This window comes from Haliaeetus leucocephalus, unplaced genomic scaffold, assembly GCF_000737465.1.
Source record: "Haliaeetus leucocephalus isolate CR32 unplaced genomic scaffold, Haliaeetus_leucocephalus-4.0 Scaffold162, whole genome shotgun sequence".
NCBI lineage: Eukaryota > Metazoa > Chordata > Aves > Accipitriformes > Accipitridae > Haliaeetus > Haliaeetus leucocephalus.
Window position 1 is genome coordinate 12,293,014 of NW_010972598.1, and position 18,409 is coordinate 12,311,422.

The window sequence follows — 18,409 nt, forward strand, 5'->3', positions numbered from 1 at the left end:
GCATCTGGTTGTACTTAGGTGGGGGGGGGGGGCTGGAACGGCGCCCCGCTTTCTCTCCCCAGCCTTGGCCGCACCGGCAGCTGTCAAAGGCGGTGGGCAGCCCCCACCCCAGCCCACCCCAAAGCCGGACCCACGCTCCGTGTCCCTTGGCTTTCTCCTTCTCTCCCAAACCGCAACCGGAGAAAGCTCCTCGTCGTCGTCGTCGTCGTCCCCCCCCGGGGTCCGGTCGGGCTGTAGCGTCCCGGGACGCCCGGGCCAGGCTTAGCCCGGGAGGTGTTTGTCATCGTCGTGTCCCCCCCCCCGGGCCGGGGTCCCTCCGTGCTGGGGCAGGGGATTGCTGCTGAGCTGTTCTTTAGATTTTGGAAGGGCTGGGAGCAGGCTGGGTGCCACGGGGGGGACAGTCCTTGTCTCCCAGAGCGAGATAAAGGGGATGGGAGGATTTTTTTTTCGGGGGGGGGGAAACTGAGGCACGGGAGGGACAGGCAGGGCTGAACACAGAGGCAAGGGCTTGGGTCTGGCGGGTCCTGGCTGGAGGATCACGTTTCTCTTTAATGGCATTGTCTGCACTGGAAGGCGTCTGTTGATATAACTCTGTCTACATGAGGGCTTTTTCTGGCCAAAAATCCTTCCCTTCCTGCCCTCCCGGGCTGAAACAGCTAGGCTTGCAAAACTGTCCGGGCAGAGCCGGCTGGAGCCTCCGCTCCGCTCCCACTTCATCCAGCTGCACGGGAGAGAGAAGGCTTTGCCCGCTGATGAGCCAAACTAATTAGGAGTGGTTTTGCTAGTGGGTGAGGGCCCCCTCCTCACCCCGCTCCCGCGCACCCCGAGACCCCCATCGCTTCTCGGGGCCGGCGAGGTGGCTATTCCCCCCCCCCTCCGCCTTCCCGGCGTGCCTTTACGAGATCCTTATGTGACTAATTTAATTACTGCAGCTCTTCCCTGGGGGCCCGGGGGGGGGGTTCAGGCCCTGCCACGCACCACACGAGCCGGGTATTTACCCCCAGTTGATGTCCACAGGACTGGGACGGGGAGGTCCACCAGTGGGGTCTGCTCAGCAGCCACAAACACCCCCTCCCCAGCATCCCCCTGACCCATGTGGGGGCTTGTTTTTGTTTTGGGGTGGCGAGTCCCCCCCCAAGGCTTCAGGCAGCGCTGGAAAAAGCTGAGCACCGAGGCCTTGCCGCTGCCGCGGGTCCCGGCGAGGCTACGAGGAAGGGAAGTGCCGGGAGAGGAATTTGGGTTCCTCGGCACAACTCATGCCAGAGGTATCCTGAGGCCGCCCGTCCTGGCAGGACGGCTGCCCGCGGCTCACCGGCTGCCCCGGTGATGCCACCCGTCTGCACCGGTGCCAGCGGGCCAGCCCTGCCACAGCAGGGGAAGAGAGCTGCCCGTGCTGCCGCTTCTTTGCCAGGGATGCCAAAATGGGACCGCTGGGAGATCCGGCCCTTGGACCAGCCCCCGGGCAGCCAGGGAGGGAGGAATTAGCCGTGGCCCCGGTTTCCCTTCACCCGGTCAGCAGGATATCCAGGTCTCAGTGCCCAGCGGTGAAGAGAGCAGCCGCTGGGTTGGATCCTGGTCGAGTCTCCGGCCGGGAAAGGCAACCGGCATCGCTCCCACCACACCCCACCACGCCGGGGGAGAAGCTCGGCCGCGGCTCCCTGTGTTTGCAGAGCCTGTCCGAGCACTGACCAAACGTGTCCAGCCCGAGGGTTTGTTCTTGGCTCATCCTGGGGGGGTTGCTGAGCAATTCGGCCACGGGAACAGGGACCCCTCGGGTGCCCCCAGCACCTGGGGAGGGATGCAGCCTGCCTCACTCCCCGCGTGCGGCTCCACGGTCACGTTTGGAGGTGCCAGGCTAAACTGGGGGTGGGGCTGGTGTGCTTCTGCTACCCACGGCCGTGCTGTCACCCTGCTCCCCCCACTCGTGGGGAGGGGGATATGGGGGGTGCGCAGCTCTGCAGGGCTCACGCAGCCCCCCAGGGTAGCTGCTCAGGGGGAATCTGCTCTCCCATGCTGTCCACGGGGGGCTCAGCATCTCCTGCCCGCAGGGTGATGGCAGAGCGATGGGCACGGGGAGCATCACGTGCGTGAATGGGGCTGGGGGCCTGAGCCCCCCTCCCCGGGTGTACGAGCTTCCCAGCCGTGCCTGGAGCGCTCTGGCTCCGGCCGCCTGGGTTTCACCTAGATTACACTTTCCAGGCGTAGTCAGCGAAGGCTACTGGTTGCAGTCACACTTGTCAAGCTGCCCAAAAATATTTTCCAGCCGTTATATGTCGCTTATTCATGCAGGGTAAAAATCCACCCGCGGAGCCGGGGCCGGCAGGAGGCCTGCGGTTCAGGGCTCAGGATGGCACAGAGACCTTGGAAATCTCAGGCCGATCCCGGGATCTGCTTTATCTTTGTGTAATCACCCGTTCGGCGCGGTGGCGTGCTCCGGCGGGGGCCGGGTGTGCGATGGCGAGGCTGGGGGGCTCGCTCGCCCACCCGCCCTCCCTGCCCTCCCTTCCCGGCTCCTGGGAAACACTCCGGCTGCTGATTCACGCCGGCGGGTCGTGGCGAGGGGGGAGATGGCGTTTCCTGAGGCTTTATCCGCCGCCGTGCCGGGGCTGGGAAACACATGGCCGGTGGGATGGGGCGGCCTTGGGGAACCACGGCCGGACCCGGGGAGAACAAAGCAGCCGGGAGGGATACGGGCAAAGGAGGGAGGATGGCTCATGGGTGGTTTTCCCCAAATTTTTCATCTTGACTGTGCCGCAGAGGGTGTTTTCTGGGTGAGAACGTGCCCTCCTGGTTGCCCACGGCTTTGCCGAGGCTTCACGGGGGTCTCCGGCGTCGCGGCGGGGAGAGAAAACAGCATCCTGCTGCCATCCCGCCGAGCTGTGGAGAGCGAGTGTCCCGCTTATAACCTGGCCAAGGGCTGCAGGAGGGCTGTCGGTCACCGCTGTCCCGTCTACCCCGGGAGGGGCTTTGTATGGCAAACCCCCCTCTGTACACATGCAAAAGGCAATGAGAAAATCCCCCCCTTCTCTCAAGCTGCAGGAGGGTTTAAGCAGCCCGGCCAGGGAGCTGCAAGCAAACTTTGGAAGGAGTTAATCGGTGCGTGGGGAGGGCTGGTGGGGACAGGGTTGAGCAATAAAAGCACGAGGGGGGTATATGTTTGCAGCCAGAGCCCTGGGGCAGATGCACAGAGGTCTGGGAGCCCTTGGGAGCCGGTGCCCCTTGGCAGGGCTGGTGCCGAGCGGCAGGGACAGGCACAGTGCCGCTACCAGGGGCCAATCCTGCCGGGGCGGCTGCCCCGAGCCATGAGAGCCCGGGTTACCCCCACATGTGCTGAGCCGGGTGTCGGGGCGCGTTCCCATCCCCGATGGGCTCCGGTCCCCGCTCTCACCCTGCCACCGCTGGGCTCCCCTCCTCGCAGGGGAATGCAACAACAACCCCCCCCCCAATCCCCTTGGCAGAGCAATTTGCAAATATTTTCCTTTCCAGCAGCTCTCCCTTTCACAAGTGACCGATGCCGCTGGCCCAGGCTGTGTTTTCCTCGGTGACCTGGCTTTGCAGAGGGGAGGCAGGGAGAGCCCGTTCCCCACACACAGCTCTGCAGCACTCTCCCCCGCTTCTTCCCAGGGGCTCGGACATGCCTTAGGTTTGGCATCCTCCACGCTGAGCCCCAGAGGAGGCTTTCTCCTCCGTTTGCTGTCACGGAAGAGAAACAGAAGGAAAATCCTCCCCCGGAGTGATCAAACCATCCCTCCTGCTCCTGACCTGCCCCCAGACATTCATTAGCTGGAAGATGTTTGCTGCTGCGGGGCCGTGTTTATTAGAGGCCAGGCTTCACGGTGCTTATTCCATCCTATGCTGCAGCATCGCCCGGCATGGAGTAGGCAAAGGGCTCGGAGCCTGCACCCCGATACCCAGGGCTGGGGAGGTGAATTGGCCATGGATGCCCCAGGAAGCGGTGGCGGAGACGGTGCTGCCTCCGGGCGAGATGTGCCTTGAACCGCAGAGGGATGCACAGAGGAGACAGGAGGGGAATTGGGGAGAGGGATCATCCCTCCACCTTGGACACTGTACTTTAGCATCTCTGCCTTCCCCGGCTGCCTGGATGCTGCTTTCTGCCTGCACCCTGGGGAAAGGAGAGCAGGGCTGCTGGCAGGAGGGTGCCCAGTGCTGGTACAGCCGCCAGTCTCACAAAGGGACCTGCTGGGACAAGGATGTGCCGGCAAGAAAACAGCAGGCAGGGGGTCCCAGCTGCCTGCGGGGACAGTGACCGATAGCAGAGCGGCTGTGTGCCAGGACTGGCTCTTCGGGGGGTTGCCCCTTGGTGCTGACCGGCTCTGTCCCCCCGTGCCTCAGTTTCCCCACTGCTTGCGGAGGGGCCGTGATCTGGCCTGGCTCCCAGCCTGGCCGCCGAGGCTTGAATTCCTGCTTTGTGCCTGCTGCGCTCGTCGGAAGGTGCTCTGGGAAAGCAAATATTCCTCGCCCCGGCATTTACAGGCTGGCTGCTCCCTCTCTCCGGCTGCCGGCGAGGGGCACCGGGAGAGGGGCTGCGCTGCTGCCGGGGGAGAGGAGAGGGCCTGGCTCACCTCTGCTGCGTGCCTCGGTCCTGTCCCCGCTGTCCTCGGGGTCTCTGCGGGGCCACCGCAGAGGTGGCAGGGGGAGAGCTGGCACCCGGCAGGGACCTCGGCAGGAGGCAGCAGCAATGGGGGGCTTCTCCCCCCAACCCCGACAGCCCCTGGGATGCTCCGCATCCCTCCGCCTTTACACCTACGCCTCCGTCCCAGGGGTCTCCGGGCAGGGCAGACCCCCAAAGAATGGGGGGACCCCCCCAGGCCCAGCCAAGCGGGGTGCCCGCTCCTCTGGCCGTGGCCCCGGCGTGTTTTGCCGGGAGCGGAGCTCGCAGCGGGCGCAGCTGGGCTGGCGTGCGGGGGCGAGGGGGCGGCGCGAGGAGCATTCCTCACATATTTAACGGCTCTGCCGAGCCAGTGGGATGCTGCCCCGGTGACTCCACGGCTTTACGACCCGGCAGCTCGGCCGAGGCCGGGATGCACCTATTAAACCGCTTTCCTCTATCCCACCCCAGCGATGCCTCCGTCCTTGGCTGGGGCAGAGCGGCTCACTCCCTGCCTCCTCTCACGCTCCGAACCCTTCCCTCTGCTCCACGCTTCGCACCAGGAGCGATGCTCGTGGCTCGGCATCACACGAGGACTCGCAGCGGCTGGGCCGGAGCTGCTAAACCAGCAAGAGAAGGCTGGGCTGAGCTTTTGCTCCCGGGCAGGAGATGCTGCCCATCCTGCCGGAGCCACGGGAGCCCGTCCTGCCCTGTGCTGCTTCGAGGGCTGGTGAAAGCCCTGCAGGGATGAGGGTCTTTCCCGTTCGGCACCACGGATGGAGGCTCGTTTGCCCCAGACTGACCTGGAACATGATCCCGTCCTGTTTATCTGCCGCCCTCCCCTGCCAAGGCTTCCCCGCTGCTCTGTTTGCTTTTGCCTGCTCACCAGAACACCGTGTTCGCGCCCCGGCCTCTTCCCGCGGGTTATTTTTTAATTTTTTTTCCTGCGACACAGTCCCCAGCCTTGGTGGAGTCTGAGGTCAGGCTCATCCCAACATCCTGGTGATGCCGGAGAGGTCAGGCCCACGGGTACCCCTCTCCACCGCTTGCCTTGCCTGGGATTATAAAGGATGCTGAGCAGCTCCTCCATCCCTGGTGTGCCACGGCAGGGAGGACAGAGGGACCGCGCAGGGACAGCCACCGAGCTGTGCACGGGCAGGACATGCCTGTAGCATCGGGATGGGGTGCTGCAGGGGTTGGCCCCAGCTCCGAATGAAAAACCTTGTTTGTCTAAAGCTTCAGCCCCGGGGGTTACGTCACCGTTCCAAGAACCCGAAAGAAAATACATAGCACAAAAAGTCAAACAACAGAGGAGGGCTGAGTTATCTCCTGGCTTCGGGGTGAGGAAGAGCTTGGTGGGAGCCTCGCCAGCAGGTCCCAAACAGCTGGTTGTTTTCTGGGTGGCGGGAGGGATGCGCATAGCCAGAGCCCAGATGCTCCCCCTCGTCCCTTCCCCACTCCCGTCCCCATTCCTCTCTGGCCGATGAGGACGAGGATGGGGCCACCGTGACCCCGTGGCCGGTGCCTGCCCTTGAAGCTGGTGCCCCGCTGGCACCGCATCCCGTCTGATGGCATCATATCTGCCCTGCTGGCACCGCATCCCGCCTGCTGGCACCTCTGTGGCTCGGACCTTGCCCCCGGTGCCTCCACGGCCAGCACCGGGCTGAGCAGAGGGCACAGCCCACGGACTGGGAACGGCTCGGGGGCACTGGGTCCCTTACAGGGATGGCTGGGGGGCTGTGCCCCGTGTCCTGGGTTTTCTCGGGCACCGGAGTGGCATCGTGCCCCAGCAGGGTGAGGGTGCAGGTTGCTGAGCATGGGTGCTGAGAGGTGTGACGCCTCGGTGGGTGCTGTCTGCTCCCCAGTGAGCACGAAGCCAAGCTGGCATCTCCCTGCTGCACCCCAACCGGGCTCCCCCATGAGTTTCCCCCTCCTCTGACCTGTGCTCTGCCGAACCTCGCCAGCTCCTCGCTGCCCGCGGCAGTGGGCTGGGACCTCTCCTGCCCCTGGCACCTTCACCCCATGAGCCCCCTGCTTGCAGGGGGTCCCCTTTGCTTGCAGGGGGTCCCTTCTTCTTGCAGGGGGTCCCCTTCGCTTGCACGGGGTCCCTTCCACCGTGGAGGGAGGATGCTCGCTTGGTGAGCTGCTAAGGCATGAATCGGGAAGGGACAAGTGGCAGCAGCGTGGCAGCATCTCCGACGAAGCCCCTCGGAGAGGTTAACAGCATCTGGGGGATTTTGGTGAGCAGAGACCCCACCCCCCCCACCCCCAAACCAGCCCACGTGTCTCCGGGGCCAGGATGCACAGGGAGCAAATGGGAGGAGAATGCGACCAGAGCCCAAATCAACGTGGAAGTTTCTCAATCCAACGCTTTGGGCTTGTCCCCAAAGTGTCCTTACAGGGATCGCTGCCGGGACACCCCCTCGTCTCCGCCCCACGGCTCCGATGTCCCCTCCGGGAGTAGCGAGCCGCCTTCCCCCCGCCCCGGGCTGGGGATTTTTGGGGGATTCTAGCTGCCTCGCAACCGCCTGGGAAACCAGCCCCACGTCCCCACGCTCGCCTGCCCGGTTCTCTCACGTATCCCAAATCCCTCACATATGGTTTCTATATCACTTGGCTCTGCCGGCGCTTGCTCGGCTGTAAGCGAGCTTACTTTCCCTTGTCTTTCCACGCAGCTCTTGGCACGGGATGCTCGTCCTTCTCCCAGGCCCTGGTCCTCCCCCGCGCTGCCCGTTCGGACACGTCTCTCCCAGCCCCGGGGAGGGTGCGGGGAGGCCGGGGCCGGCTCCTGCCTCTGCTCTGCCCTCAAATTGCAGCCTGGCCGTGCCAGCGGCAGGTTGGTGCCAGGGGAGGTGCCGGCCCCGGCTTGTTTGCTCTTCCCTTGGCTCTGCCAGCAGGTCTGCTCTCTGCCCTGGGGCTTCCTCCGCTGGGATGGGCCCACCGGCTGGATGGTGCCGGGGACAGCCCCAAAACATGGCTCTTTCACCCCAAAATGCTCCGTGCCACCGCCGGAGCGGGGTTTGGGCTGGGTGCCACGCAAAGCCACAGGGTCCGGTTGAGCGAGGGTGCCCGGGCTGTTCCTCTCACCCCGTGCCGGTTGTTTTGGACCCGTCAGGCTTATCCTAAATGTCCCGCCTTGCTTTCGTAATTAGTGGCTCTTTTGGGATCCACTCGTTAATTGCTCGGAGCGCGCGAACTTGGCGCCGCTCCCCATCAGCCCCTAAGCTGCTCCAGCCACCCCACTGCCCACCGCTGCCGTTCCCCTGCCCTTCCCCAGGGGCCGGCGAGGGCAGGGGATGCCCAGGACCACCCATTCAACCCCAGATGCCCACAAACCCGGCGAGAAACCCAGCTCCACCCCACGCCGGCCACATCCAGAGCCTCTGTGCCGGCGCTGGCGCAGCGGCACGGCATGACCTCAGCCAGCCCTCGTGCTCAGGCCGCCGTGTTTCCGCAAAAGCCGGGTCCCCGGGGCTCGGCGCCGGCCAAATGCCGAAGCCGGGAGCCGCGTCCTGCAGCGTTGACTCATGGCGAAGCCGTGGCGCGCGGGAGGGCAGGAGGAAGAGGAGGAGGAAGAGGAGGAGGAAGGGCCGTGCAGGGTTGTGTCCTCCAGCCCTGTAATGTCGAAGCATCTCTGCACCACGGGAGCCGTGGCAGAGCGGTGCCGGAGGGGCTCCTGGCCCTGGCAGATGGACGGACAGACGGACGCTCCTCGGCCAGCTCCGTTCCTGCGGGTGCTGGGCGCAGCGGGAGCTTCCCGGGCCATATGGCTTTGCTTCGTGGTGGCAGATGACTCAGAGGTCACTGGAGCATCTCAGGGCTGCCGGAGCTCGAATTGGGCTGGGGGGCAGGAGCCGGGCAGGAAGGGGGTCCCAAGCCCAGCGTTGGGTTTTGCACGGTGAAGAAAAAAAAAAAAAAGGCAGTTTTGCAACACAAATAATAACAGAAACCCTAAAAAGTGATGGACCGGGCTTTATGCGAACCAGATGTCAGCACGGGGCTGGCTCTGGCTGCTGGGAGAGCCGACACGGTGGCGGGTTGGGGAGCGGGGGGAGCCCGGCCAGCACCACGCTCGCTTTCCTTCCCGGCCCCCAGTTGAAGGAAAGGGGGACGAGGAGGAGGAGGAAGGGCTTGCCTTCCTCTTCAGGGTCATGCTGGGTGCAGAGGGGCTGGGTGCGGGGAGCCCGGGTGCGGGGAGCCCAGCCCCGATGGGGTTTGGGGTCTCTCAGCAGCGGCATGGGGGGGGCTCACACCTCGTCCCCCTCCCGCAGCTGCCTTCCTGGGAGACATTGCTCTGGACGAGGAAGACCTGCAGCTCTTCCAGGTGGACCGGGTGGTGGACCTGGCACGCCACACCATCACACGCCTGCCCACCAACTCCTCAGGTACCACCGCGGTCCCAGCCCTCCCGGCCGCCTCCATCCCCGGGGGGCTGCCCGCATTGACCCCCCCGCCCTGCTCCCCACAGGCAGCAACTCCACCAACGCCAGCCCACGGCCGGGCCACCAACCGCGCAGCCGGGGCCGGCAACGGGCACGGAGCCGCCGTGCCGCCACGTCCCGGCCGGAGAGAGTGTGGCCGGATGGGGTCATCCCCTACGTGATTAGCGGCAACTTCAGCGGTGAGTGCAGGTGAGCCGGGGGCGGATGCTCCGTCCCCGGCGTGCCTCAGTTTCCCCATGCCGGGCTGACGGCCCCCGCCGCCCCCTCCCGCAGGCAGCCAGCGAGCCATCTTCCGGCAGGCGATGCGGCACTGGGAGAAGCACACTTGCGTCACCTTCTTGGAGCGCAACGATGAGGACAGCTACATCGTCTTCACCTACCGCCCTTGCGGGTACATGGACTAAGGGGGGGGTCCCGGGCATGCACCGGGACCACCCTGCCCCTTGGCTCTTGCGCTGCAAGGAGGGAGCGTGGTGGCTGTTAGGATGCTCGGCTGACGTGCCTTGGTACCAAAAGGCCCATGTCAGTGTGTGCGTGGTGCTAAATGGTTGGCCCAGACCCGCTCGGTTTCGTGGAGGGCTGGGGTGCAAAGGGGACCTGTCCGTGGGGTCTGCTCCCTGAGGGTGGTTGAGGCACAGGAGGTCTTGGAGCCACCGACCGGGCCGGGGGCTGAGGTCGGTGGCGCAGCACCAGCCCGGGCTTGCAGCAGGGCTGACGCCAAAGGAAACAGGGGTTTGGAAGAGCTCAGCATCTTCACGCGTCAGGGCACAGCCCCAGCCAAGCAGATGGTGGTTAGGAGGAGGCTTTCCCCTGGAACGGGCTGTGAACGGCGGCGGGGGGTGCCGGTCCGCGCCCCCGCATGGGCGCAAACCCTGAGCCTGGGGCTGGCGTGCAGAGTTGGACCAGCCGAGCTGGCAGGCGTGAGCAAGAGTCCATCACCAGTGCAGGATGGGCACCCATGGGAGCAGCACCCTGGGATGCCGGGGCTGCCCGCAGCCGTACCGTGCTGTGCCAGGCAGCCCGGGGGCAGGAGCAGAGGTCTCCCAGTTTCCAGGCGGAGCTGAGGTTGGAGGCATGGCTCAAGCTCCCTGCGTGGGCAGGACGGCTGAAGCTTCCAGCCAGCCGAGGCAGCAGGGATGCTTCCCAGATGCTCCACACCGAGCGGGACCAGGAGGGTTGATGCTTCCAGCCTGACTCATGTCTTTACCCAGGGAAGCACTGGGATGCCCACACCGCAGGGGCATCCCCTGGGAGAGCCGGGGCTGACCCGGTGCCACCCACCTCCCCGCCCAGGTGCTGTTCCTATGTGGGCCGCCGAGGAGGGGGACCCCAGGCCATCTCCATCGGCAAAAACTGTGACAAATTTGGCATCGTGGTGCACGAGCTGGGCCACGTCATCGGGTTTTGGCACGAGCACACGCGCCCCGACCGGGATGACCATGTCTCCATCATCCGGGAGAACATCCAGCCAGGTAGGGACCAGGGACCAGCCTCCCTCCTCCTCTTCCTCTTCCTCCCTGCTGTGGGGTGCTGCCAAAGCCAGGGTTCCCCCTGACGGCATCCCCATCCCGCCTGCCTCCGCAGGGCAGGAGTACAACTTCTTGAAGATGGAGCCGGAGGAGGTGGAGTCGCTGGGTGAGACATACGATTTCGACAGCATCATGCACTACGCCAGGAACACCTTCTCCAGGTATGCGGCCGGGGTGGCTCGCCCACGGGTCTCCGTCCTTCCCACAGCACCTGAGACAGTGGCGTGGGGTCCCCAGCCCTGGGGGAGGAGATGGTGGCACATTAGCAGCTTTGCATGAGGTTAATGCACTTTGTGCAAGGCTCCCATCTCCAGCAGAGCCGTGCCATGGCATGCCGGGCAGGATGAAGCCCTATGGCATCCCATTTCAGGGCAGGGATGGTGCTTGTCCCCGCGGTCACCTCCAGCGGGGACGCGTCCCCGCTGACTCACCGGCCCGCAGGCTTTAATTAGCCAGGCTGTTTTTAGCATCCTTCCCCCAGCAGCGGGGAGCAGCCGCAGACCAGGCGCTTTCCAGCCGCCGCTCAGCCTCTGCCTGCTCTCGCCCCAGGGGCATCTTCCTCGACACCATCCTGCCCAAGTATGACGTGAACGGGGTCCGGCCCGCCATCGGCCAGCGGACGCGTCTGAGCAAAGGGGACATCGCCCAGGCCCGCAAGCTCTACCGCTGCCCGGGTGAGTGCCACTGGGACGGCTGAGCCCTGGGCCGGGGCGGTGTGTCACTGCCGGGGGGCCAGAGCAGCCGCCGGGCTGATCGGATTGGGGTGAGCGCGCACAGGGCCGTATCTGCCGGGGAACGGCTCTGCTTTCACCCCGAGACTTGACAAAGGAAGCATTGCCCTGGCTGCATCCCCTGTTTCCAGTGGCAAAACGTTCTCTGGGGTCCTCCTCACCATCGGACCCCCTGCGAGGACCACGCAAGTTGCCTTCCTCCATCCATGGGACTTTTCTGGGGTGTTTGTGAGCAGAAGCTAAATGCGAGACCTCGGTGAGCCACGGGGCTCTGCTGGTGTGAGCAAGGGCATCCTCAGCTGCCCTCTCCTCCCAGTCCTCTGAGAAAAGAGCATCCCCCAGAGAGCATCCTCCAAGAGCATCCTTGAAGAGCAGAGCGTCCCCTGAGAGCATCTTCTGACAGGAGAGCATCCTCTGAGAGCAAAGCATCCTCGGAGACCATCCTCCAAGAGCATCCTCCAAGAGCATCCTCCAACTCACCCCGACAGCAAGAGGGTTTTGGATGAGGCACAGCTGGGCGTTATGCAGGGCTGTTACCGGCGGGGTGGGACAGCACGGTCCCACCGCAGACCACGGTCCTCCCCGGGGCCGGTGCAGAGCAAGGGATGCTCGGCACGACCGGCGCACGTGTCGGCACCTTGAACGGCACTGAGGACCGTGGCCCGTGAGCGGTGGCATTGCCCCGGGCACTGGGGAGGCTGGCACGAGTCCCCCGGCTGCAGGCACGTGCTCTGGGACTTTACCAGCCACATCTGCAAGGAGTTTGGCTCCCGCACGCTCCCGCTTAATTCCAGCAACTAATTAGCAGCCTGGAAGAGGGACGCTTTTGTGAGGGGCCCCAGCAGCCAGCCGTGCCACGTTCGGGGGCTGCAGGGAAACGGGGCTGCGAGTGCGAGCAGGAAAAGTGATTAGTTTGGAGGGGGGAACAAAAAAAAAAGCCCCAAAAAAGCAGCCCCCCCCCAAAATCCCCTCTGCAGCCCAGCTTTCCCTTCCCTTTGTTTCCACTACGAAGCAAGGAGGGAAAAAAGGCAGCGAGCCCAGGTTTCAAGCTGCCTTTTTTGCACGTTTCCCCTTTCATCTCGCAGCCCCCCCGCCCCGAGCGGGAGGTGGGGGGCGGCCGCCTTGGCCCCACGACAGCCGGAGCGAAGCGCCGTGTGCCGTGGCCGCGGCATCATGTGGCTTCCAGATGGCAGTTCTGGGCCAGATCCAGCCGCGGCTGCCTAAACCTGCCCAAAGCCTGGGCGGCGAGCCGGGCCCCCGCGGCGTGGCAGGGCACGGGGGGGGGGCCATGGGATGGCTCCTGCATCCGGGGCTCGGTGGCTGGGGAAGGGGGGGCACGGTGCTTGCGAGGGGGTGCCGGGAAGCTGGGACCATCACCAGCCTCTCCGGTGAGGTTTGGGGGTTTTTGGGGTTGCTGCAGTAAGGCGGTGGGGGGGGGGTTTTTGCAGAGCTGTCCTCGGGGCTGGGAATTTGGGTGCAGGGGGGCTGGGGGCAGGAGCTGGTCTGAACCCAATGCCGCCCATCTCAATGCTGGGGGCTTCGGGGGGGGTCTGAGCCCTGCTTTTCCCCCTTTGCAGCTTGTGGGGAGACGCTCCAGGACAGCCAGGGCAACTTCTCCTCCCCCGAGTTCCCCAACGGATACTCTGCCCACATGCACTGCGTCTGGAGGATCTCCGTCACCCCCGGAGAGAAGGTACCGGCCGCCGGCACAGCACCGAAGGCACCCCACCTCCTCCCAGCCCTCCTCTCCCTCCTTGCCCCACCTTCTACCCTTTTTTCGGGGTGCCCCTAACCCCAGCATCCCCCACTGCCCGGTGCCTCGCTACGGTTCGGGATGCTGCCGGGCATCACCACCGAGCGGGTCCCGGTGCCATCTGGACCGCTGGCACCCAGCACGGCCGAGCACGGCAGACGGAGACCCCCGTGGGGTGCTGGGGGGGGCTCACCCCACTCTCTTCCCCCCCTGTCCCCAACCTTAGATCATCCTGAACTTCACCACCCTGGACCTCTACCGAAGCCGGCTGTGCTGGTACGACTACGTGGAGGTGAGAGACGGGTTCTGGAGAAAGGCCACGCTGCGAGGTAACCAACCGGGAGCTCTTAGCCTGGCCGGCTGGCACTGCCTGCCCCGCTGCCTGCCTTGCTGCCCTCACCTCCTGCCCCATGGGGATGCTCCGGGTGCAGGCAGCGGGGTGAGGGACTCCCCTCTGCCTGTATCCCTGCCCGACTGTGACCTGCCAAAGCCCTGGGGCGGGGGGAAGCTGGCCCCGGAGGGGTTTTTGGGGGTGAACGGGGCTCACCAGTTTGCTGGCCCATACCAGTGAAACCAGTACGGCTGACCCAGCTGGCCGGCACATCTCTCCCCAGGGAGATGCCGGTATCTCGGTCCTATCCCCGTGAATTGGATGTTCCCCAAATCCCAGTTGACCCCGCGCTCTGAAATAACCAGTTTCTGTGAAACAGCCAGAAAAGCCGGAGGGGAGCGGGGGGAGAAGCAGCGCTTTCCCTTTAGGATGCTGGCAAGGGGTGTGGGGCCGGGGGGGAAGGGACCGGGATGTGGTGGCGAGGAAGAGGAGGGTGCCCGGCGAGCGGCAGCCCAGCACGCCTTCATCCCCAGGCAGGTTCTGCGGGAACAAGCTGCCCGAGCCCATCATCTCCACCGACAGCCGCCTCTGGGTTGAGTTTCGGAGCAGCAGCAACTGGGTGGGCAAAGGTTTCTTCGCCGTCTACGAAGGTAGGGGAGGGCAGGGAGGGGGCATGGGGCTGGCGGTGGGGCAAGGTGTGGGGGGAGCTCAGGCAGCTTCTCCCTTCCAGCCATCTGCGGGGGGGACGTGAAGAAGGACAACGGGCACATCCAGTCCCCCAACTACCCCGATGACTACCGACCCAGCAAGGTGTGCATCTGGAAGATCACCGTCTCCGAGGGCTTCCACGTGGGCTTGACCTTCCAGTCCTTTGAGGTGGGTGAGCATCCCCCCGTGCCGTGCCGGTCCCCCCCTTCCCTGGGGTAGGAAGGGGAAATCTCCCCAGTGGCATCTCCCCGACCCAATGCACCCCACAGGACAGGCTTGGGGCTGCAGCGGGGCTGTTGCTGCCCTGCCTGGCCACCCGCATCCCTCTGCGCTGCCTCTGTGCCTCAGTTTCCCCATGCAGCAGACCAGCTCCCTTGGCTGGTGGGTGCGTGGGTCTGGAAGCGTGGGCATAAGGAAAGTGACAGGCAGGGTTTGGGGATGCTGAGGCCAAGACGGTCCCCCGTTAACACCCCCCGCCAGATCGAGCGGCACGATAGCTGTGCCTACGACTACCTGGAGATCCGGGATGGCAGCAGCGAGTCGAGCAGCCTCATCGGGCGCTACTGCGGCTACGACAAACCAGACGACATCAAGAGCACCTCCAACAAGCTCTGGATGAAATTTGTCTCCGACGGCTCCATCAACAAGGCGGGCTTTGCCGTCAACTTCTTCAAAGGTAGGAGATGTGCCGGGGGAGTGGGATGGGGGGCCAGGGGGGGCCCTGCCTGCCCGCTCAACCCCACTGCCCCTGCCCAGAGGTGGACGAGTGCTCGCGTCCCAATAACGGCGGCTGCGAGCAGCGCTGCGTCAACACCCTGGGCAGCTACAAGTGTGCCTGCGACCCCGGCTACGAGCTGGCCTCCGACAAGCGCCGCTGCGAGGGTGAGTGATCCCCCCCCCCAGCCTCGCCGTCCCCCCACCCGCTCCGTGCAGCATCCCTAATCCCAGGGAGCCCGGGGACGTGACGGGCGCTGGGTGCCTCCCGCCCTGCAGCCGCCTGCGGAGGTTTCCTCACCAAGCTCAACGGCTCCATCACCAGCCCGGGGTGGCCGAAGGAGTACCCCCCCAACAAGAACTGCATCTGGCAGCTGGTGGCCCCCACCCAGTACCGCATCTCCCTGCAATTCGACTTCTTCGAGACCGAGGGCAATGACGTGAGTCAGCCGGGGAGCAGCCCCTCTCCATCGTGTGCGTCTCCCCGATACTGCCGGTGGCTGGCAGGGTGGCACAGCCGTGCCAGCAGCCCCCTGTCGTCCCCCCCCTTCCCCTTCCTTGCACCCCGCAGGTCTGCAAATACGACTTCGTGGAGGTGCGCAGCGGGCTGACCGCCGACTCCAAGCTGCACGGCAAGTTCTGCGGCGCCGAGAAGCCGGACGTCATCACCTCCCAGTACAACAACATGAGGATCGAGTTCAAGTCCGACAACACCGTCTCCAAAAAGGGCTTCAAAGCCCATTTCTTCTCAGGTAGAGCTGCCCGGCCCTGGCAACGGGCATCCCCTGCCCTCCTTCGCCGAGCCCACCCTCCCCGCACCCCCAAACCGCTGCTAACGCCTGTCCTTGCCTGCGCCGGGGGTGCAGCCCCCGGTCCCAGCCCGGCGGCAGGGTGATCCTTGGGTCTCTGCCTCGTGGGGTCTGAACCCCCTCCGGCAGCATATTTTGCTGCCTCTTGAGGCTTCTCCCCTCTTCTGGGGGGCAATTGGGTCCTACTTCAGATCCTGGGGTGCTCCCGGGAGGTCCCCAAGTGGCCAGCGGGCGCTGGGCTCCAGCTGCATCCGCAGAGGCAGAGGGAAATGTTTTGGGGACAGGGATGTGCTTAGCCCTGGAGGGGCCAGCGCTGGCCGGGGGGAGCAGCTCTCCCCCCACCCACCCCCCAGCCCCGCCGCGGGCCGGGCACTGCACCCCTCGGGCGATGCTACCGCGGGGAGGGCAGCGATGCTCCGCTCTGCTGCCTGCCGTGCTGTTCCACCCCGCTACGCTGCACGGCCACGGGCTTGCTCTGCTTCCCGGGCAGGGTGTTCCGCATCCCAGCTAACGCCGTAGCGGGAATATCAGTATCCGGCCACCACCATGTCTTAGGTCTCCGGAGTGGTCCCTCCTCCCAAAAACCATTACCTGCTTATCCCTGTCTGTTCTGTGGTCCTCTCTCCTCTCCTGGGCCACCCGGCTGGGAGATGGTGTCACCTTCGGCTGGGTCTTGGGGAGGTAGAGATGGGGACACGGAGCGAAACGCACCACTGGCCACCGCCAAGCATCACCCAGGGCTGGTCCCCGGGCTGGGGGCTGCCACGGGACCCTTGTGCAAGAAAGGGTCTCCCTCGGCACGGTGCGGTGCCCTGGACATCAGCCCGGCCGCGAGCGACCGACCGACGGCACCTCCTGGACAGGCTGGGCTGGGCTGGACCGGACCACTGATGCCTTGCACCTCCCGCTGCTTTTTGGCCCCATCGAGGCTGTTTCTGAGGGGCAGCGTGGCCGGTCGGCTGCAGAGAGCGGTGGGAGCCGGCATCCCCAGGAGCTCTCAGGGTTCCCCGAGGCAGCCCGGCAGCTGGCCGGAGCGGCAGAGACCCGCGGGCCAGGGGTAGAGTATCTTTGCTTTATTTTTTTAATTAAAACCAAGGCAAGTAAGGTGCCCAGCGGGGCCCAGCCATCGGGAGCCGGCACCCTCCAGCAAAGCGAGACCTCGGGAAAGCCCAGCGGCCAAGCGGCAGCGGGACCACAGGGCAGCCGGGTGAGTGTCCCCTCGCCGCGCTTCGGGTTCCTTCCCTCTCCCCTTTGCTCTCCTCCTCTTCCTCCCACCGGGATGTGCGGCGGTCCCATGGGGGCTGCCCCTATCCCGGACCACCAAACCCTCTCCTCCACCTCTCGCCGCTCAGGTCTCGGGCTTTCCCGGCAGCAGAACCACGCTGGAGGACTCGGCCACACCAGGGTCCCTCCTCCAGTCCCCCCCCCAGGGTCGCTCCCGGCCAGCCTTGGGCAAAGCATCTCCCGTGCGGCTCCTTTTTAGCCGCGGAGGGTCTCTGCGCTCCTTCCCCACCGCTCTGGATGCAGCCAGCCACCGAGCTCTGTCCCTCGGTGCCATGGGCAGCCTGGCCGCCCAGGCACCCATTTTCCCCCGGCGAAGATGTGGCCCCTTCCTCTTCTTCCTCCTCTTCCTCCTCCTCCTCCTCCTCCTCGCGGGCCGGGGCGACGGGAGGCAGCAGCCGGCTCCGTCGGCTGGCGCGTAAGGATGCGTTCGCCCGGGAATCCGCCACGGTGTCGGCACCCAGGTACGTCCCCCTGGCTCTCCGCCGAGCCCCAGTGCACGGGGGGTCCGTAGCGGGGTGATAGGTGCAGGCGGGGGCTGCGGGGCGGTGAGCAGCCCGGAGCCATCGGATGCACGCCGGGATAACGGTGAGCGCACGGCAATGCCGGGTTGCGGCGAGCAAGCTGGTTAGAATAAAGGATTGCTAAAGACACCGACCCGGTGGGCTTCTTTCCTCTGCCAACTCTCTCCGCTCTTGTCTCGCCCGCCCAGGCTCCCTCCGTCCTGCCGGCGGGGTGATGCCACGCACGCTCCCCCGGTGCTGGAGCTGCTCTGAGCCCACCCGGCCCATCCGAAGCCCCTTCCCATCCCCAAACGAGCTTTTCCGCCTCGCTTCCTCTCTCAGACCTAGGAGACGTCAGGTTACAGCCTCCGGTTGAGAGGCGGCCGCGGGGCTTGGGGCTGCCCCGAGGGGTTGGGGGGGGCTGGGACAGGACCCCCCCACTCCCTACCCTCGCTGCTGCCGCTGGCTCCAGGAGGGATGCTCTTCTCCAGCATCCCTATGAGCTCGGAGAGGGATGCTGGGGTAGCTGGTGCCCGCTTGCTGCTGGCTTCCCCCCACCGCTGCCCACTCCCCAAACCATCGCCCCATGGGGAGGGGGAGCAAGGAGGGGTGATAAGCCATGGAGCATCCCGGCCCGGCCCCAAAGCGGGGGGCTCTGGGGGGGGTTGGCGAGCCCCGAGACACCGGCGATAGGGACATGGGGCAGGTGGTGGGCGCTGGGAGGTAAGTATGGCCAGCCCGGGGGGACGCCATGCTCCGGGCGAGCCCAAACCCCTCCGCTGCCATTCCCATGCCTCCCCTAGCCCAGACACCCCCAGGAACCCACCCGAAGCCCATCCTCATCCTCCCAGAGCCAGCCACGCCACCTCCTCCTCTTCCTCCTCTTCTTCCTCCCCGCAGAGCCGCTCGCCGCCGAGCCCCGGCTGCACGAGGGGCTCGCGGGGGTCCCCTCCGCTGCCTGCTTCCCCGGCTGCCGCTCTGCATGCCCCGCCGTCCCCG

At 65.6% G+C, this 18,409-nt stretch overlaps 1 protein-coding gene across 1 annotated transcript in view; it reads left to right on the forward strand.

Annotated features, from left to right (window-relative positions):
- BMP1 (bone morphogenetic protein 1) overlaps positions 1–18,409 on the forward strand; it is a 20,418-nt gene that overhangs the window by 297 nt on the left and 1,712 nt on the right. Inside the window, exons 2-15 of the mRNA XM_010562996.1 lie at positions 8,881–8,994; positions 9,078–9,230; positions 9,325–9,442; positions 10,345–10,523; positions 10,636–10,741; positions 11,130–11,254; positions 12,889–13,004; positions 13,291–13,393; positions 13,929–14,045; positions 14,126–14,271; positions 14,584–14,779; positions 14,860–14,985; positions 15,097–15,257; positions 15,389–15,569. Of these exons, the coding sequence (XP_010561298.1) occupies positions 8,881–8,994; positions 9,078–9,230; positions 9,325–9,442; positions 10,345–10,523; positions 10,636–10,741; positions 11,130–11,254; positions 12,889–13,004; positions 13,291–13,393; positions 13,929–14,045; positions 14,126–14,271; positions 14,584–14,779; positions 14,860–14,985; positions 15,097–15,257; positions 15,389–15,569 (1,941 nt within the window). The remainder of the gene's footprint in view (positions 1–8,880; positions 8,995–9,077; positions 9,231–9,324; positions 9,443–10,344; positions 10,524–10,635; positions 10,742–11,129; positions 11,255–12,888; positions 13,005–13,290; positions 13,394–13,928; positions 14,046–14,125; positions 14,272–14,583; positions 14,780–14,859; positions 14,986–15,096; positions 15,258–15,388; positions 15,570–18,409) is intronic.